General features: G+C 39.4%; 1 protein-coding gene across 1 annotated transcript in view; it reads left to right on the top strand.

Moving 5' to 3' along the window:
- qdpra (quinoid dihydropteridine reductase a) overlaps positions 1–12,023 on the top strand; it is a 13,903-nt gene extending 1,880 nt beyond the window's left edge. Inside the window, exons 3-7 of the mRNA XM_053631783.1 lie at positions 1,910–2,006; positions 2,787–2,927; positions 7,339–7,447; positions 8,815–8,898; positions 10,449–12,023. Of these exons, the coding sequence (XP_053487758.1) occupies positions 1,910–2,006; positions 2,787–2,927; positions 7,339–7,447; positions 8,815–8,898; positions 10,449–10,551 (534 nt within the window). The 3' untranslated portion in view covers positions 10,552–12,023. The remainder of the gene's footprint in view (positions 1–1,909; positions 2,007–2,786; positions 2,928–7,338; positions 7,448–8,814; positions 8,899–10,448) is intronic.
- Positions 12,024–22,587: the final 10,564 nt, after the last annotated feature.

Raw genomic sequence — 22,587 nt, 5'->3', positions numbered from 1 at the left:
TATGAAAGCCTAAGCTGCTTGTCAAATGGCACACTACGCACTATTTCACATGCATTATAAAGCGATGTTGAACGCCCGAATCCGATTGGTTCTGTCTACAAGGCGAATCGCAGGTTTATATTAATGCACTCGTTCTAATATGTTACGGATTCTGTGGTAACAGTTCATCTACAGGGACTGGTGCAAAGAATGTGCAAAGATAAAATAAAAATGTATCCTAACTGAAATGTTAAGGCGATGTTTATTTAACATGCGAGATGATGGAAGAAGCAGTCTCCGGTGTCAGCACACACATGAAAAATTCTCGTCATTCTGCGTCCCGTTTCATACTATGGGTGAAACTGTAATTGACATTAAGAATGTTTTATAACGCTACATTCACCCAAAAACAAATAACTTTGTTGTAAATTCTGAACATTTTAAACCTCTGAAATGAATTCCTGGCCTTAGCCTCGGTGGGAGGAGAACATCATCTGCCTTTATCCCATCTGTTCCGACGTAAATGGCTTATTACACAGCCGCTACCAAGGAAACGCCATTTATTTTCCATATCCGTACAGCCGAGGCAATTTCCTCACACAGCCGCGTATTGACATCCAGTGAGCCCTATCCTTTCTCATCATCCAATCTATTGTGTCTGCCATCGACATCATTCACACCCTTATATAATGAGACTGGATGGAGGACACACAATGACGTCCTTGTTAATCCGTGCGAACAGATTTGCCTCTCTTGTTTGCCTGGTAAACTGATATGTCATTGTTTATACCCAAGACAGCGAATCAAGCCTGTTGGTTGGAATAGATTGTAATAAGCATGTGCTGATATTAAAACCTCGATAACTGCACAAATTTAGGTCATGGTTAAAAGCTATTATCAGAAGGTTTGTATTGTGTTATGATCAAGCAGAAATTTCAATTAAATGGATCTTGGCAGGGCTCAGAGTTGGATTTTTCTACTGACACGTGGGTGGATGTGGCTCAGAGTTGGATTTTTCTACTGACACGTGGGTGTGGGTGGATGTGGCTCAGAGTTGGATTTTTCTACTGACACGTGGGTGGATGTGGCTCAGGTGGCATGTCGTCCACTAGTCGTAGGGTTGGCGGTTTGATTCCCGGCCCACGTGACTCCACATACCGAAGTGTCCTTGGGCAAGACACTGAACCCCGAGCTGCTCCTGTGCATAAATCTCTAGAGCTCTGTGAAGACCTGGTTTGCCAAGGTCGGTGTGGAAGAACTCGAGTGTCCTGCACAGAGCCCTCGCTGAACACCTTTGGGATAAATTGACTACATCCCAGGCTTCCTCACACAACACCAATCCCTCACCAATGACCTCACTAATGCTCTTGTGGCTGAATGAGCACAGCCACGCACCAAAATCTAGTGGAAAGCCTTCCCAAAAGAGTGGTGGTTACTGGAATGGGAAGTTTCAAGGACATATGGGTGTGATGGTCAGGTGTCCACAAACATTCTCATATAGTGTCTTTAAAAACAGCTGAACTTAAACACTCATAATCCTCCAACGCTGTCAAACTTCGTGTCAGCCCGCATCACATCACCCCACCGTTGATCATTTTCCTATAACAGCATACCCTGCGGTGTTTTATTCATCAGTTATTACATATTTAACTATGGTATCTTAATGGAGCTATGGTGGTTACACTCCTGACCATTACTTTACAATGTTTTATATGTTACCTTAATAAATGTTTTATGACCAACATCCAGTAAACGTAGTAAATGAACTGTTTTGTGCCAAAATGACCATGATTAGAATATTGTGTGTTATATCATACAATTGATTGTTGACTCATGCGTAATAAATGGATCTTGAACACACAAAGTCTGACTGGTTTTGATCAGACGTGCTGTGTTTTTTTTTTTGTTTGTTTGTTTTTTTTTTATGTAGGTGACATCAGACGTGGCTCGGTTGCTGGGAGACCAGAAAGTGGACGCCATCGTGTGTGTGGCCGGAGGATGGGCCGGGGGAAACTGTGCCTCCAAAGGTCCAGAATGAGTATTATGTGTATTTGAATGATCATACTGTACATAACTACACACCTGTTAAAATGATGTCCCAAGCAAAGCACGTCCGAGGCTTTAGATTTCATAAAAAATACCGAAATATTAACAAGAAAAGCAATTTATGTAAATTGACCTGAATGTAATAAGGACCTTTTTGAGATTTACACTAGAGATGGCACGATTTTTCTTTTCTGTTCTTTTCTTCTTCTTTTTTTTTTTTTTTTTTTTAACCGACACCAATCTGACATGTGTTTTTATTCCTAAGTTTTAAAATATACAGTTTAACTGAAGCACTTCACTTAAGATGGCCGTAAAATGATCGTACTCAAACACGTGACTTTAAAAAAGACATAACCACCAACGCAACTTAAACAAAACCACAGCTTTTTTTTTTTAATTCCAGTGTAATATTTACTCATCATTCATGAACAATACAAAACAAAACAAAATGTCCCTGTATAAAATAAAGAGCATATTATCATAGCGTGTTCATCTATTACAGAAAGCCAATATTCTCTGCCGATTTCATCCCGACAATGATATATTTGAAATAGGATTGTGTCATCTCTAATTTAGACATCAATTTTCACATAAAGTAGCCACTAGTGTAACTTAGACACGCACGTGATATTTCATGTTGATAAAACCTGTTTAGTATCGATCTGGATTTCGCCTCCTACTCTATCTCCATCCGTCCATCCATCTTCTATACCGCTTATCCTCTACTCTCTCTCACTCGCTCTCATTTTCTATCTTTGCAGACGTGTTTAAGAACAGCGATTTGATGTGGAAACAGAGTGTCTGGACGTCCACCATCTCCACGTATCTGGCATCTCAGCACCTCAAGCCTGGAGGGTTGCTCACGCTGACCGGAGCCAAGGCTTCACTCAGCGGAACTCCAGGTGCCCGTATCGAAAATCATACCTGATTAAATCTCTTATATTAAATCCTAATAATACAAGGCCAGTTGAAGTTTTCATAAACTGCTTGTTGTTTGAAGACATCGCTTAGTTTCCACACCTATCATGTGTGACTACGTAGAAATAGCAAGAATTTAACGATGCAGTGACTTTGTAAAGGTTTAGACATGTGGAGTCCGCTCTGGTAGAAGTGTCTAGTAGTATAGAATCACACCTGTAGAATCACAGGTATAGAATCAATTTTAAAATTACAGCCTGGACTTTTTAAAATAAACTAGATTAAGAATATGACTTAATTGAGACTGATATCTGAGAGACCTTGGCTTATACCCATGTGACCCTCACAACTCAAATAGAGCGAAACGTATATAGAGTGTACTTTAAACCAATATGACAGATATCCTTTTCGTAGAACAGACCAGAGTACTCCTGATCTGCTGCGATTTTATTTTCTTGTACTACTTAGTAGTATCACAGGCAGTCAAGGACTTAATTGGTATTTACTATATGCTTTAGCAGTTATAGTCAGAAAATGCCCTCTTAAAGTTTTATTTGTAGTGTTTGTGTGCGCATACGTTCAAGGTGAACCAATATTTTTGTCTCATCTCGACTAAAGTGATTAATTAATGCATATGCAATTAATGCATACAAAAGCTCAAATTTAGTATGCGAGATGCTTATGTTACTCTGTGCCTTTAAATTTCACCCACATGACCTCAAATCTCTTAAAGACCCAGATTAAAGCACATGTCATATGATTGGCTGAGCACAATAGGCTTTACTGCCTGCACACGGCAAAATCCCCACATCAGCATGTTAACCTAAAACGTGCACCCCACCCAAAATCCCCACATCAGCACTTTAACCTAAAACATACACCCCACCCAAAATCCCCACATCAGCACTTTAACCTGAAAAATGCACCCTACCCCAAATCCCGACATCAGAACGTTAACCTGAAACACGCACCCTATCTGAAATCCGCTATATTTATTATGAACCCTTCCCTAAACCCCTCCCAAATTCCCATATTAGAAGACATGCACCCTTATTAAAACTTTTATCCGTCACCTAATAAAATTAACCTGAAACATGCATGCAAAATAAAAACAGATTCACTGAAACATGCACCCTATACAATGCCGACAACACTAACCCCTCATCAGCTTATCGTACACTGTACCAAAACCACGTTACCCATACATCCTAGCCAAGACCACCTTATCATGCATCCTACCCAAGACTACCTTACCACACACCCTAACAAGACCACCTGAACATACACCATACCAAAACCACCTTATCCTACACCCTACCCAAGACCACCTTAACATACACCCTAACAAGGCCACCTTATCATACACCCTACCCAAGACCACCTTATCTTACACCGTACCCAAGACCACCTTATCATACACCCTAACAAGGCCACTTTAACATACACCCTACCCAAGACCACCTTAACATACACCCTAACAAGACCACATTATCATACACCCTACCCAAGTTCAGCTTAACATACACCCTACCCAGGACCACCTTATCACACCTTATCATACACCCCACTCAAGTTTAATTAAAGCCCTCTCATCAGTACACTTCTCAGAAATACACATTCTACCAGAAGATTGCCCTTAATCCTGCATCCCCCTCGTACCCCCTCATCAGCACACTGCCCTGAATCGGCTGCAGTGATTGGCTGCACAGCTGGGTGGAGACATGACTCAGCATTTTAGCTCAGCACATATGGTCTCTCTCTTCTACCTGTCTCTCTTCTCTCCATCTCACATCCACACAGCAGTGCCAGAAACAGGGCATGCCCCGCAGCTAAGAGTGCTGCTTTGATAGGACATGATGGGATTCTCCGTTTTCAGTGTTTGATCTGTGGCATGAAACGATTGAGTTAAAAAGCAAATGTTCCTGACAGACATGTCAACTCTAAGCATGCTAGCACACTAACATTTCACACATACTCTCGGTTATTCAGAGTCAAATCTTTACATAATTGAATGGAAATAAGAATGTCGTAATGGTGTCTTAATGGTGCTTATGTTGAAGAAACTTTGAAAACATGTCTTGTTAGATGGCAGATTAAATAATTTAAAGCATTTAAAGAATTTAAGCCTAAGCTCCAGTTGTAGAGCATGTGAGCACACTTTGATTTTTATCCTGGAGTTAATATTTTCAGGTCAAAGGTCGCAAAAAACAGAAGTTCCTCGCTTTAGCAGTGGGGAAGCAGCTATACACCCCTCATTCTCATTGGCTTATTCTCCATAAGACATTTTGGCATGTCTGGGCTTCATTTTGGGGTTCGAGTAATATTGTTGTTCTTTAAAGAAGCGCTCACGGTCTCATAAAGTTGGTTATTGGTTCCAGATGCCAAAGCTCCAAACATGTGGAGAGGGGGCAGGGTCTGCAACAAGGTTTAGTCTTTTCAGGAGATTAGAATGGTGAGCGAGCTTCATGTTGGACAGAGAAGAGTTCGAAATCACAGTCCAAAGTTCAAGTCTAATCTCTTATCAGTGTTTATGGCTGGGAGATATTGCCACTCCAGTGCAGAGCAGTGTACAAGCCAGATGTTTGTGTACGAAGTACAGATGTGTGCTGTGCCTTTCACCACATCCGAACAGCTTCTGGTTGCTGTAGATTCTGTAGATGCTCAGTCGTGCCAAATAAGAAAGTTTGCATTGTTACAGCCAAAATGTTGGTATTACCAATATATTCTAATATCACTTAGATCTGAGCAAAGGAAGACATAAATCCATACACTTAAAGGTGCAGGGTATAATTTTTTAAACCGTCTGTTACCTGTCTAATCACAAATTTAAAGGGAAAGGGTTAGGGCTGATTCACTTTGTTAAAAACTAATGCTAGTATGTCAACATTGTGAATCTCATTATTGGTTTTGCTCAAGGGCCGAGCCATGACAGTTTGGTAGGACTGGGATTTGAACACCCTTTTGCTTTGTAACCCATAGCATTAACCGCTGAGACGTTGCAACTAGTTCAGAAATCTTAGGCACTAGAGTTAGAGGCTTGAAACTAGGAACAGTCGGAAAACAAGGATTGAGACATGGAAATCTAGCATATGGAATCTTCTTAACCACCACTAGTGTATAGCATCCACCGGGATGAAGCGACGGCAGCCATAGTGCGCCAGAACGCCCACCACACACCAGCTATTAATGGAGAGGAGAGAGTGATGTAGCTTATTCAGAGATGGGGATTATTAGGGGGCCGTGATAGAGAAGGGCCAATGGGGGAATTTTGCCAGGATACCGGGGTTATACCCCTACTCTTTTACCGTAAGTGTCTGGGTTTTGTAATGACCACAGAGAGTCAGGACCTCAGTTTAACGTCTCATCCAAAAGACAATGCTGTTTTTACAATATAGTGTCCCAGTCACTATACTGGTGCATTCGGCCCCACACAGACCACAGGGCGAGCACCCCCCTGCTGGCCCTGCTAATAAAATTTCCACCAGCAACCTCAGCTTTCCCCAGGAGGTCTCCCATCCATCCAGGTACTGGCCACACTCAACCCTGCTTACGTTCAGTGGGAAACCAAGTGAGAACTGCAGGGAGATATGGCTCTGGAAAATAGCGAATATCTAGGCTGTTACTAGATATGTAGCCAATTCAGGGATGGAGATTATTCGGGGACCATGATAGATAAGGGCGAATGGGGGAATTTCACCAGGACTCTACGGTTATACTACACAGATTTTTAATGACCACAGAGAGTCAGGACCTCGCTTTAACGTCTCATCCGAAAGACGGGTTGTTAGTTACTATTAAATAGCGTATAACGGTGTTTTTACTAGCAAATGCAATGGTCAGACCAAACATGAATAGAATTCAAAAGACAATTCACTCAAGAGGAAAGGACGTGGGATGTGAAAAAATGGGAAGGAGCATATGTCCTATTAAACAATGTATGGCCATAAATGTTAACTCAAAAGCATTCTGACAACTCGTAATTTGTGCTTTTTTTGTCACTGACAGCATTATCTTAATGCAAATCATACAGTCTAACACAACATTTAAGGCTAAGTGAATATATAGCAGGTTAACTAGCCGACTAACTATTTGGGACAAAGGATGTGGAGGATTGTGCATATTTATGTATCTTAATTTGCATATTTATGTATATTTACATACATTTCTGGCATTTCCATAACGTGGGAAAGAATACAGTTGGACCTAGGCCATTTGAATAGGCCCTTGGGCATAAAATTAATATCAGATTATATAATATTATATTTATTAATTTAATTTATTTTAATGCTTGTGCCAGTGAAGATGATATTCTCTCCATTTTCTTGAAGTTGCCTTCTCTCTCTCTCTCTCTCTCTCTCTCTCTCTCTCTCTCTCTCTCTCTCTCTCTATCTGTAGGTATGGTGGGTTATGGCATGGCGAAGGCAGCAGTGCATCAGCTGTGCGAAAGTCTGGCTGGACAGAACAGCGGGCTTCCTGCAGGCGCTGTAGCCGTGGCCATCCTCCCGTAAGCGCTCTTCTTCTATCTCTCTCTGTCTATCTATCTTTTATAAGCCCAAATCTGCTTTTGCTGCTCTTAGTCTTAACCTGAACTACACATCTGTTCATCAAAGGCTGCATGCCTCAGCATTTTTCCTCTACCTCCTTAAAGAGTCGCCATGAATAATGAGACAGCTGAGGAATTCTGACTTTTCGGCTTACCAGACCTTAGATTTATCTAGAGTCCTTGAGCAAAACATGGTCGTGAGAGACTAATACAGTTTTTAAATGACACCAAAGAAGAATAAGTCACTCTTGAGTAATATATATCCAAATGATTGTGATGTCTTCACTTCCTCTGAAGCTTAGCTTTAGTTCCTGTAATTAGTTTGCATTGATCTGGGCACTGTATGCCCCGAAAATACAAACAAGCCGTGGATTATCCCACCTATACCATAGTCACGTGCCAGCACTGACGAGTTAAATCTGTCATTGATTGTTTGCAGCGCAAAAATTGACTGAAAAGATCAAGATAACAGTTCATTTTCGTTCGTTATTTTATATACGGGTCGTTAGATCTAGAGTTCCACCCAGAGAGAGAGAATAATGGCGTCTGTCTAGTAATAATGAAGCTGTGAGTTTCAGTGTATGTTACTGTGGTTACGGTTGTTTATAGGCAGCGCATTCATTTAGAACGGTGATTAAACTGACCGTGGTATACATGGTTTGAATGCACACTTTCCAGCCAATCAGAATCGAGTATTCGGACACAACGTGGTATTATTAAAAATAACCACCCGCTTATTTTTAGGACGTTCATGACGTCCTACTTTAATTGCGTCAAGTCGCACAGGCAGCTCAAATGATGTTGACGTCCTGTCTCCGAAGCGACGGCAAAGTCAATGAACCTCCTCTCTCTCTCGCTGTCTGCTGCCTGTGATGCAAATTGAAATTCCAACAAAAAACACTTAAGCCTTATCCTTTCTTCCAACCAAACCCAGATTCTTCTGTTGTAATTATGAACACCATGTGAGTTGCCTTTTAAGGAAAAGGGGCAGGGCTAAGGAACTTTCTGGGGCTGGGGAAAAAAAAAAAATGCCAATCATGATTAGAAACCTGAAATGAAATTAATTAAGTAATTAAATAAATACTAGTGAGAGTCATTGCAAAATTGTGGATCACGTGTTCTTCCATGGTGAATTTTCGGATTATTACAGGTCTGGAAATACGTTCCATATCGTGATATGGAATCGATCAGAAATAAGCTTGTTTCCACACCTTTGGTGTTAGTCATGAGCATAGCTTTAAATGGCGTGTCGCTCCTCTCGTTGCTGTCTCCTGTGCTGTTGTTCCAGAGATTTTCTGAGATAACCCCGTTACGATGTCATGTTCCAGGGTTACCTTGGATACTCCAATGAACAGGAAATTCATGCCTGATGCAGACTTCAGCAGCTGGACACCAATGGAATACATAGCAGAGTGAGTGTTTAAAGTGTGCATTAGTAATTACTGTAAGAAAAAATTGGATGGATGGATGGATGGATCAATATAAATCCATCTAAATCCATTCGCTCATTCAATCGATGGTAAAACGGATGGATTTGGCCACAAGATGGCAGCGATGTTCCTCCAGAGACCGAATGTTTACAGAGTAAACATGCTGGTGGTTTTGAAAAGCTTTCGTTCAGATCAGTAAAGGAAAACACTTTTGGGGTTGCCAGGTTATAAATTACTAAATTAGTATATCACATAGCAACAAAAAATGGCAATTCACCTTTAACTCATCCACTATAGAATATACCATATACAAGCCTACCATGTCATTCAAAGCAAATTATAGCTCAATGTATTCCATAAAAGTCGTGTGCATTTCAAGACAAGAAGATGCAAGTCTGTCAGGAAAGCTAATAAACATGTTTTTCAGATCACGAAAGGTGCCTACCCGTTTTTCAAGGTTTTATGGTATTATTGTGATATAACAATACCGCATTAGACTTAGATTAGAATGAAATAAAAGATACAAGTTGCCTGAAAGAATTCCTGAACATATTGTTAAATTTATTCGAATCAGATGTAGTCAGTGTGTATGGCTGCATTTACTGTATTTTATGGGTTATATGACCTGTGCACACACAGCTAACCATAACACCCACATGTCGTCCCCAAACTGTTGCCACAAATTTGTTAACACACGATTGTCTAGAACGTCTTCTAACATTAAGATTTCCTTTCACTGGGATTTCCCTAAGAGGCTCAAGCCTGTTCCAGCATGACAATGCCCCTGTGCACAACGCGAGCTCCATGAAGACATGGTTTGCTAAGGTTGGAGTTGAAGAACTCGAGTGTCCTGTACAGATCCCTGACCTTAACTCCACTGAACACCTTTGGGATGAACTCCAGCTTCACTCCAGACTCCATTTCCTGAGCTCAGTAATGCCCTCGTGGCTGAATGAACACCAATTCCCAGAGCCACGCTCCAAAATCTAGTGGAAAGCCTGATTGGAGGCTGTTATAAGAGCAAAAAGGAGACCAACTCGAATTTACTGCCCATGGTTTTGGTGTGGAATGTTCACTGGTCAGGTGTCCACATCCTTTTGGCCACCTGGTGTATTTTTGGCTTCTCGCGAGTGCCGTGATGTATAGAGCAGACAGTTACTAATGTAATCTCAGTCATGCGTACTGAGGAACTCACACAAGGCTGACCCACTGTGTTACATGGGAAGATTAGATGTGGATTCGGTGAAACGTCTAATCTCACAGGAGGAGCCAGAGCTCCAGAGATTAGCGAGCAAGCAGGAGACATGGAGGAATAGAAATCGGCTCTGCGATCGGGGGCGGGGTCTTAGTTAATTAAAACAAACATAATAACTGAGAGCTGAGGCTTTTCTCTTCTTTCTGGAATCTTCTACATGGGCTTGTGATACCAGTTTTCATCATGTCTCTCTCTCTCTCTGTCTCTCATGTCTCTCGTTATCCTGCCCCCGTTCTCATTCCTGCTGTCATTTTCACTGCTCTATCTCTTTTTCCAGAATGTTCTACAGCTGGGCCACTGGGTCAGAGCGGCCAGCCTCAGGCAGTCTGATCCAGCTGGTGACGTCAGGAGGAAAGACAGAGGCCACGCCGGTTCAATAAAAATCAGGAGACGAGAAGAGGAGTAGAAGGAAAGAGGGTTGGATAAAGCAAACATTTAGTATTCAGCTGCATAAAAGAAATATAAGCGGGGGGGAAATAATAATAACCTCTTGTGAAGGGAGAAGACATTCAGCCTTATAGTATTGAACACAGTGCCACCTGTTGACATTTTACACTACCCACAATTCCTTACTATGGTTTGATCATTGATTAAACCCGTAGCCTGTATTTTTATTTACATCATGTTTAATGTTTATTCTTAAAGACAGCTTAAAGCAGCAGTGCTCACCAACCCTCTTCCTAGAGATCTACCTTCCTGCAGGTTGCATCTCCAACCAAAATCTAATCCACCTCTAATGCACTTCTTAAGGCAATGATTAGATGGTCACAATTACGGTTAGAGCTAAAGTCTTTAAGAAGGTATGTCCTCAGGAATGAGGTTGGTGACCACTGGCTTAAAGAATATTATACCTCAGCACTGCTGAATTCGCAAACAGAAGGTTCATTTGGAGCGTAGTTCCGGCTGTAATTCATATCGCAGGTCGGTATTCACGTGCTCGTCCTTATACGTTTCCGTTTCTGTAGTAACAGCTCATTCACAGGAATCTGTATGGACGACTTATAATGAACAAATTGTTTTGTTTTGTTAATGTGTTGGTAGTTAACAAAGTCAAACCAAATCATTTTTGTCTAAGGGGACGTTCGAAACAACTTACATGTATGGAAGGAGTCTCCAGTGTCAGAGCTTTGTATCAGTCAGTTTTCCACCACGGGAGCGGAGTGTATTCTTTCCGGTCGCTCAGTAACATGTCTCGTTTTGGTCTTATTATCTTCAAGAGCTGTTATAACCTAACATATAGCGTAGCTATAATGTAGCTTAGTGTAAGTGATAACAGGAACTGACTTGTTTCTTTTTTCAGGGACGTTCCACAACCTTACATACGTAGCTATGAACGGATAAAGAGTACTTTATGACCTCCGTCGTCCATGTTAGAAATTGTAATCATTGGCAAGTTGCTGCGGTTTAAGAGGAATAAAACACCTCGGGACATGTTCTTATTGGGAAATAATCAACTTTGTGTTAATACACCCCGAAGTGTTTTATTCCTCTGTAGCAAATTAGACATTGTTTACTGACTGTCTTAAGATGGAACATAATGGAAGAGTCCAGTGAGCTTTCAGTCATGTGACTTTTTTTTTTATCTCTTTATTCTCTAAAAGCAGTAAAATGCTCAGCAGTTAATCCAAATGTACAATGCAGCTTTTCAAACAAGTGACCTTACCCTGCTTGTGTGTGTGTGTGTGTGTGTGTGTGTGTGTGTGTGTGTGTTTGTGTTTGAGAGTAGAATACAGATGAAAAAGTTTACAGGTAAACACCATCCATCAAAATCTTTCCTGTGCTTTATGGCTGTGTGTTAGAGTGATACCGTGTATGGGCCAGTGTTAAGCAGTAAAACATTTCCCATAACCCACTGCTTGGTTTTTGAGTCTTTTTGTATCAACACCACAATCCTATTCAAATATTACACATATGAGAGCGTGTGTGTGTGTTCATTCATCTTTGTTAGTGCTCCATATGGACACACTGCGCAATATTACACTACCAGTCAAAAGTCTGGGTGCACTACTGGTTTCTGGAAACTTCTTTTAGATACAGTGTGTGTGTGTATATATATATATAGATATATATATATATATATATATATATATATATATATATATGTATGTGTATATATATGTATGTATATATATGTGTATATATATGTATGTATATATATGTGTATATATATGTATGTATATATATGTATGTATATATATGTGTATATATATATGTATGTATATATGTGTATATATATATATATGTATATATATGTATGTATATATGTGTATATATATATATATGTATGTATATGTATATATATGTATATATATGTGTATGTATATGTATATATATGTATATATATATGTATATATATGTATGTATATATATATATGTATATATATATGTGTGTGTGTATACATATGTATATATATATATATGTATATATATATGTATATGTGTGTGTGTATATATACATATATATATCTCAGTTTGTTACAGCATAGAAAGAACTTTTCAAATATTCACATTCTTTAAAAAAAAAAAAAAAAAGCGTCTGAAAACAGTGTTCAAGGAACTTGAATCTTGATGTTTTCTTCAGCTTCGTATACCGAGTTAAAGGCAAAGTTTGGTGAAAAACAAATATACACAGTTATCTTCAGGGAGCACTTTATCCCGTTCAGGGTCCTGGTGGATCTGGAGACTATCTATCCCAGGAACGCTGAGCGCAAGGCAGGAATACACTCTAGAAGATATGCCAGTTTATTACAGGACATCATGTACATGTACACACACATACACATTACACTGTATCACACATAGCAATTTGAAATCCCGATACACCTACTAGTATGTTTTTGGGAGGTCAGAGGAACCGAAGAAACCCACAAAGACACTATGGCTGGACTGGGAGCTCTGGAGCTGTGAGACGGCAAGGCTACAGTAGGTTTACGTGGAAATCTAGTATGTTTCAATGAAACCGCTTCAAAGTTGTTAAAGACATGCTAACGCTTGTTAAAGGAAATATCCAGTTTACACACTTTTCCACTCACCTCACATGTAGTCCATTAGACAAGGCATCGTTGGCATCCAACATGTAGTTTTCACTGGAGCTATGAAGTGAATGTATCTCAAAATCTCTTCTAGAAACATAAGGCTAAGTCTTCATATACTTGCATCCAGTGCCATCGTTAAGCTAGTTAATCTAATCTTATAACAAAAAGATTCATGTAAAGCAGGGGTGTACAATCTTATCCACAAAGGGCCGGTGTGGGTGCAGGTTTTCATTCCAACCAAGCAGGAGTAACAAAGTTCGTTAATGACAATCAGGGTTCAGTTTTGCTGATTTCTTCTGTGTATATCTCATAATAAATACTTTTAGATCTTCAAACGAAATACAACGTAAAGGCAGCCCGAGTAAACACACAATGCAGTTTTATTGGTTGCAGTTATTGCTGGTAAAGGTGGCGCAACCAGATTTTAAGTTTAAGGGGGCAAATATTTTTTCACATGGGTAATAGGTCTTGGATAACATAAAAACTGTATTGTGTGTTTACTCGGGTTGCCTTTATGCGGTATTTGATTTGAAGATCTAAAAGTATTTATTATGAGATATACACAAAAACAGAAGAAATCAGGATGGGGCAAATACTTTTTCACAGCACTGTCATTTAAGTCAATATGGTTAAGCACAATTGTATTGTTTGAACAGATGTTTAATAGCCAATCTAACAGCAAATCAGCTAAACTGAACCCTGATCGTCATTAACGACCTTTGTTACTAGAGTTGAGTGCAAAACTTTGCACCCCCCAAAATTTCCTGGCTTGAAGTAAAGGCACATGCAGCTCCACTTTACAATTTACTCAAAAGTATCATTAGAAAATATTAAAAATGACGCGGACATTTCATGTAAAAACACAACGAATTCAAAATATAAAAGCAAAAGCAACAGATTTGTATGATATTATTAATAATTTTTTAAAAAATTGTTGTTATTTAAATAATCAGTAACGACTACTGATCAGAAGGTCATGTGTTCAAATTCTAGCACCAACAAACTGCCACTGTTGGGCCCTTGAGCAAGGCCCTTAACCCTCAGCTGCTGAAATGTATAAATTACCAAGGGTGCCCTCCACTAATATTGGCACCCTTGGTAAATATGAGCAAAGAAGTCTGTGAAAAATAGTCTTTAATGTTTAACCGTCCATGCTCTCATGGATGGCCATGGCTATCCCAGTCCCCTGACTTGAACCCCATAGAAAACCTGTGGGGTGAACTGAAGAGGAGAGTCCACCAGCGTGGACCTTGAAATGTGCAGGATCTGGAGAGATTCTGTATGGAGGAACGGTCTCAGATCCCTCGCCATGTATTCTCCAACCTCATCAGGCGTTATAGGAGAAGACTCAGAGCGGTTATCACGGCAAAACGAGGAAAAGAGTGCCAATAATTGTTGCACACCTATATTTAACAAAGATTTTTTATATATATAAAGTTGTGTTGTGTTTGCAATTGTTTGATATCCACGAGAGCAGAGTATTGTTGGGAATATTATATATATATATATATATATATATATATATATATATATATATATATATATATATATATATATATAAGACCAAACGGTTCAACAATCAAGACAATTTGTTTGTTTTGCCTTTTCTCATTTCTCATTTTGTCCAAAGGGTATGCAAACGTTTGCGCTCATCTCTCCCTCCACTGATCAGTGATCAGTAAATTAATAATCAAAACACAGTGAGGTGCCTTGAGGTAACACTAAACAAGATTTTGGTCCCCCCCCGAACCCCCCCCCCACCACCACCACCATGTCATCTTTCACCCATGAAAGATTGAAGACGTGGCCCTCTTTCACCCTGCAGTCGTTAGGGTTCCGTCTCTAACAATAAAACATGTGGAAGCCATTTAGTCTGTGCACCAACCGGTCACATAAATAAAGAGCGGGCAGATGGAAGTGGTTAGTGTACCACTGGTGACATGTGTGCACATACTTATGTCTGTATAGTAGTGTATATATATATACGTGTATATAAAAGTCTCTGTAATTTAACAGTCACATGTGATTGTCTGCAGGCATGTGTGTGTGTGTGTGTGTGAGTTTATGAGCAGACACACTGGTCCGGTGGTCCACGGATTTATAACGTGCAGATGTGCGTTATGAATGTGGACTTTACCTCTAGATGGTGCTGCCTTCCTGACAACCTTCACCTGACAAAATAATTACCAGGATGTTAAATGATCTCTCTCACTGAATATTTCCCCAGCGTGCTTTGGGAATACAGTGCAATTAACACATTTTCATCAGCTTGCTCTGATTTTTCTAATTGAATATGGTAAAGTACTGGTTGTATGAAGGGTTGTAGCATGGTCATTAGCTTGCGCTACAAATAATAGAGTACATATTTCATCATATATTGGCATATTAGCACTGTACAAATACAGAAATGATCATGATACTACTGTATGTTTTTTTTTTTCCCCCTGCTTTGCTTTTTACTCTATAAAAGGCTTGGACAATGAAAGTCTTGAAAATCTCAATTTTTTTTTGAGGGTTTTTACGATAGCCATTATACTCCAGGAGTTACGGTAGGCTACGTTAAGTTCTCGAAGTAGCAAACTGCCATTTTTGTTTGTAGCTTGGTGCTAACTCGCTTAGCTACTTATAAAATGAATGACAAGATTGAACAGTAAATTGTTACTGTGTAAAGACATAGAAAGGATTCATTACAGACAGATGTTTTCCAGGCCTGAAGAAAAGGATTAAAGGAAAGCTCCAGCCTTTTTACAACCTAATGTCTCTCCACCACATCTGTATCATATGTGTGATTACCACAGACGAGAATTTCAACAGACCTTGTTTACTCAAAGGTCACTTCTAATGGAAGAGGAGACAGATGTGACAGAGTGTCCAAGAGACGGAAAATGAAGTTTCATAGGCAAAGCAGTACCACAAATTCTTCCCATCTCGGAAAGAAACGAAGCTTAACGGATACGTTGGATTAATTCCTGGGAATGTTTTTAGATTATAATCCGACGTCCTAACAACCCTTCCATTATAAGTCAGTTTTCCGTTTGTTTCTCAGTACAGGGAAATGTGTTCAAATTATTGTCTAAGGTAGGCGTTATCAACTGGTGGACTGTGGTTCAGATACGGACAGAGGAACGTATTTCAGTAGATCGAACCCGAGCACTCAAAAAATACTGTATCAAAACTGATTAGCATGTGAAAAAATATCCATAGTTCAGTGACTCTATACAGCCATCCATCCATCCATCCATCCATCCATCTTATACCGCTTACTCCTTTTCAGGGTCACGGGGAACCTGGAGCCAATCCCAGGGAGCATCGGGCACAAGGCGGGGTACACCCTGGACAGGGTGCCAATCCATCGCAGGGCACAATCACATACACACTCACACACCCATTGACTCTATACATATTTTTTTAAAAACCATTGTAGCTTCTGTATCAGCTTGTTGCAGCTAATCGTATGGATTTAGGTTCATTATTTATCTAAAGGCAGATCTACCAAGAATGGAACACGTTTTCACAAACATTCATAGATGCGTCGTTCCGTTCACTCTCTTTGGTCTGATATAAGGATGTACTCGAATCCCTAATTTAAAAACAGACATTATTCATTATGAAGAGATATTGTGTTCTAAACAGATACTTTTTTTTTGGTGCTTGTTTTAAAGCTTGTTAGAAAGGGTCACACGGCATCTGATGGAGACCGGAGGTACGCATCGGGACTGAGATTCCATGGGATTGAACAAAATAAAGTCAGTGAGCAGTCAGATAGGAAGCTTGCAGGACAAAAGAACGCCCACGTTCATTAACCTGAACATGAACGATGCTTTTTACAGCATTCATTCATCCTTAGTAACTGCCTGATCAGGGGTATGGTGATTTAAGATGATTTGAGAAACAGAAGCAGCTCAATTCATTAGGAAATGTCACAGGCAAGTACCAACAAGCAGGATTAGAAAAAAAAAAAAGCCCCATGCACATTTAGGCAACGGCCACTTTGGGTTTAAACTCAGATGCAGATATACTTATATGAATATTTGGCGCACTAATCAGATAAAGATACAGATAGGGGTCGTGCGTTACACCCCTAATCTGATTAGAGACGTCAAGGCATGGATTGTTTAAAAAACAAAAGTCTATAATGTATTTTATAGGCGATTGGACACAGAAGCCGCCGAATATTCTCCACTTAACGTTCAAAACAAATGTCTCAAATGGATGTCTCGTTTATATTCATGAACTAATCATTAAAAGGTAACTATTGTCATGATTCAGTCGCGTTGTTTGCTTATCCGAAGACTTACAAGCGAGGAACTGTACGTAGCTGGTCCATAATCTCACATGTACTACAGATTAGGAAATTAGGCTGAATAAACATTGGAGTATTCCTTGAGGAGAAGGAATGTACCAAGTAAGGATCAGAGCAGAAAACAATGCCGTGCTGAACTACAACATGACCGAATAAATAAAGTGCCAAAAGTAAACTACACTGGTTTTATAGGAGTCTCTGAAGACCAGGATAGAATATGCGAATGCAGAGAACGTTGATGCAGCTTGGCAAACCAATGTACAGTAATTTAAAAGAGTTCGGAGGGATGCGTGTTGTTCTTCAGAGTGACTTACTGTCCGTAAAATACAGGGTTACAGCACTGAGAGTAGTGGCAGCTCATTGGAGTGAGGATGTGTCATAGCTTATGCCAGGACGAGTGTGTGCGGTTATTCCTCATGCACATAGTCAGTGGCTGCACAGTGGCTTAATGATGTGTCTGATTTGTCAGAGCTGCGTGCGTGTGTGTGTGTGTGTGTGTGTGTGTCGGGTTGGCAGGCTTCACCCATCACCCTGAGCCTACTGTAGCTCTGGCAATATTTCTTTTTTTTTCTTTTCTTTTTTTTTTTTCATTTGTCTCATCAGCTTCTATGAATACCACCAATGTAGATTTTCAGAATTAAGCTGGCTTATGCAAATCCATCATTGTGTGAAGTCAGTGTTTTTATAAAGTGTATTATTATACAGTTGGCAAAAGTGTCGTTATACTATAATAATAATAATAATAATAATAATAATAATAATATAGGTTCGTTAATAATTTATAGCATATATAGAATATATCATATGTACTGTATATATCTAATAGCGGTCGTGATCATAATAATCTTTATAACTATACCAGTAATAGCACTACCAATGCAAAATTACTGAATACTGAATTATGTAGTTATATCTCAACAAACCTAAATTCATCAATACTTATATATAGACATACAGTAAAACATTAAAGAGCTGTCCTGAGATTCATTTAAATCCCAACTTAAAGGTGACGCTCCTCAATTATTTATGTTAATTTCAACGACCGAATGTAAGCCAGTTGATACTGTTGAATATGTAAGTAGGTCTCAGTCAGAGATAATGAGAAACGCCGATAATGATATGCAAATATCGTTGGTGAATTATTTAAGAGGCATGACTGACGGCCTTTTTTGTTGTTGTTTTGTTTTAACAGCGTGCATTGTTGCCTTTGGAAAATATAATTTGAGGTTTCAGTGAGATCTTATAATATAATATGGTGTGAGGTCAGACGGTGTTCGAATCAATCCGATCACCGATTTTTATTCTGGAGCGCTTGTTCGAATATGTCATCGTTTCTATAGCAACAGCTCATTCCCATGGACTTGTATGATGGTTTCTCGGTAACATGATGAGCTGTGTTGTTTTTTTTTTTTTTTTTGTCTTTTTATTGTTAAACGAGAGGAAAAAAAAGAGAGGCTAGTGAGGGAACGACTTCCTTATAGCCGCTATAACGTAAGCGATAAGACGAACTAACTTGTTTTTCAGATGCTCCGTGACATTTAATGTAACTATACATGGTTATGTAAAAGGTACGATGTGTCGATGTGTCATTCTTTAATAACTACAAGTTGGAAATTACCACATGGAAGTTAACACTGTTTTAAGTGGGCGAAGTAATTCCGCTTGACGTACAGCTAGACTCCATTGTTGATTATTTTCCTATTAAAGCACGCCCCTTACTGTACATATCTGACTCTCAGTGGAGTGGTTAAGTTGTACTTTCTTGGGCGGGGCTTAAATAGGAGTTTTACTTAAATGTAACACCTTTGTAACATATGATGACACACCATGACTAGTCGTTGCCTACTTCTAGATCTGAAACCTCTGATCTTTTCCACGTAAGACTCCCAAATTGTCCCGCCAAATGGAAGTTAAGTGTAGGGAGTGTAGAGGATTTACTGTAGCTTCGACTCCCTGGAGCGTTACTGCTGACTCACCTCTGCTAACAAGCACCTTTAGTTTCCTGTTCCCTCAGGCACCTAGACGACTCCGGTGCTCAATGAGTGACTGGCTCACTCTGGCATTATTATCGCGTTTAGTTTATCAAGATATGTCACTGATGCTAGAGTCTTCTCTTTTTTTTCTTTCTTTTTTTTTTTTTTATAAAGGATCTCAGGATGAAAGCTTCTCGCAAATGAATTACAAGACAATACAATCACCCACCTGTGAGAAGAAAACGAGATGGAATCAATTACAATTTAAGGGCAATTTCACACCTATTAGTACAACTCTATGTGAGGGGAAACGTATACTTTTGGATACTGAAGGGTGTGTAGCTCCTTCTTTCACTGGTCTGAAATACCGTGACGGAAAAACAAACCTTTGACGCACAGGAATCACAAATAGAACACGGGCGCTAAATAAATGATTCGAAAATGACACAAGTAACTAGTTTAAAACATTTTCATGTATCGCAATCAGCATTTGTTTCCGGTTTGTTCTTTGAAGCACACGGGTCAAGGGTCAAGACTGCCTGCAACCTACATTCACAGCGTGTTCAGTTAACCTCCTGCACTCGTTTAGATTTAGAAACGAATCCCTTTCTCATTGAAATCAAACCCATTTAGAATTCGCTGGGAAGCAAACCAAGAAGAGGAGAACGCACGAATGCTGCATTCAAACGGACTAAATGCTGCATAGCTGAAAGCAACCAGAGATTCAACCCTGAATCGATTCGACTGCAGGAAGTGAACCACACAGGCTGTGTATTTTGGGTCGCGGCGTTTTTTTATAGAAGTGAAACCGAGCCAAAGCACAGAGCTGTAACTCTGCTACAAAAAATATATATATAAAGACAATAAATGCAAGATGTGATACATAAATGTTTTTGTTATTTATATAAAAATTGAATAATTTGTTTAGGTGCGGCTATGTGTTGTCCGTGTTCGGCTGAATTCTGCATTTCAGTCTTTTTCTTCTTCTTCTTTGCGGTTAAGGCTCCGGGTTACTGATCAGAAGGTCGGGGGTTCCAGCCCCAGCACTGCCAAGGAGCTACTGTTGGGCCCTTGAGCAAGGCCCTTAACCCTCTCTTGCTCCAGGGGCGCTGTATCATGGCCGACCCTGCGCTCTGACCCCAGCTTCTTAACATGCTGGGGTATGCGAAGAAAAGAATTTCACTGTGCTGTAATGTATACGTGATCAAAAAAGACTCACATTATCATTATCATTCATTCAGACTCAGCAAAAGGGTGTGAAAGAACCCTTAAACCTTTAAACCCATACAGTATATTTCAAATTTTACTCACCCAGAACTATGTTATTGGGAAAATATTATTGGGTAAACGTGATTTTCTGGAAATGAGTACACAAACGATCATGGTGATTGGTGTGTCACAGGTGTGTGTGATCTTCAGTAAGAGATAGAAGGAACAGGAAGGACAGTCACTATAATCACTTTTTGGTTGTTTTAGTTATATTTAACTTACTCTGAGGTTAAAAACCCTAGGAATGTAAGTGTAATTATTATTATTTTTTTTAATCCATTCTTGAGTCATGGACGAATCATTTTGTCGGAACAGAAAGCTTAGGAGAGCAAGCATATCAGATTGAAGAGCAGGTCAGTATGAGCTGTTACACACCACCTGCTCCCCAAACCTCTTAAATGAACTGCCTTTTAATTTCCATACGATATAAGATTTCAACCAACAGCTCACTATTTTTTACATTACTGGGGGTTAATTAACACTTAAAGTGTTTAGCAGATCCACCGTCTCATTCATCAGAAATAAATTCAGAAATGTTATGGTCTCTATTGTGGCTATTTCAATGGGGATTCGAATGCTGGATGGTCGACGTGAGCCGATTTGATTGATTTATTTATTTTTAAGTGTTATCATTGAAATTGTGGTTTTCTGTGAGGAGGCATTTGTTGAACATTTATGGAAGGAGTCTCCAGTGCCAGTGCTTTTGTAACAGTCTGTAGGTTTGACGCCACAGGAAAGTCTTCATGACACAGGATCCGATGACTAAAATGAATTATTCTTTAACTAATACAAATGTAATTGTTAAAAGATTTGCTGTAGTATTAGAGGAATAAAACATGGTGAGGCCATGCTGTTATTGGAAAGTATAAAGTATGAAGTAGCTATGAAGTAACTCCAACAACCATGTCATTAAATATTTTCCGATAACTGTGTTTTAATTACTTACGCTAGGTAATGTATTACGATATTTAATACAATTCAATTCTGTACAACACTAAACATTAATCTCAATATTTAAATACCTTAATGTTTTTTTTATTATTATTATTATTATTTGTTTCTGAAATTTCTTACTTCTCATTTGGATTATTTATGATCATTTCTACCTTTTTATTATTTCTCCAGAATGGCCATGGGTTGAGGTGTCGAGGAAAAGTGAGAGAATATCTGAGGAATACTTCTACGAATGTTTTATATCTGTATATCAAGAAGCTCCAGAGTTTTGATTTTAAATCTAGGTCATTTTTATGATTACACATAAAGCAATTTAAGTGGAAATACATTTCTAACACTTGCCCTTTTTGTTAATTTGCTCTGTTGTTAACTCGCTTGTCGCAACGACAGATTGGTTTATGAGTTTTCATGAGTCAGAGTCTCAAGCCTGGTCAGGTTTTAAGTCTCAAAGTTGCAAATTTAGTTGCAAATCATAAGTTTTAAAGTATGAGTCACAAGTCAGGAAATTTGAGACTTGGGTGAAACACGACTTGCGAGCAAACAACGCCAAAGGAAATCGTGACGCACCAGCAAATTCAGAAAGACAAAACAATGACAAAAGGCTCAGGTTAGTATGAGGGGCAGGATTAGCCGTTGTAACTTGTCTTATAACTTCATTCAAATGAAGCCAAACTAAATCATTCTTTCATCCATTCATTGTCAGTAAGTGCTTTATCCTGGTCAGGGTTAGATCCGGAGCCTATCCCAGGAATACTGGGCCTGATGCAGGAATACATCCTGAATGGGATTCACATACTCATTCACACTTAGAGCCTATATAGAGTAATACTGGAGGAAGCCTATGCAGACATGGGAGAATATGTGAAACTCTACATAAACAGT

This window comes from Ictalurus furcatus, chromosome 8 (assembly GCF_023375685.1).
Source record: "Ictalurus furcatus strain D&B chromosome 8, Billie_1.0, whole genome shotgun sequence".
Lineage (NCBI taxonomy): Eukaryota > Metazoa > Chordata > Actinopteri > Siluriformes > Ictaluridae > Ictalurus > Ictalurus furcatus.
This window is presented reverse-complemented; position numbering and strand designations above follow the sequence as displayed.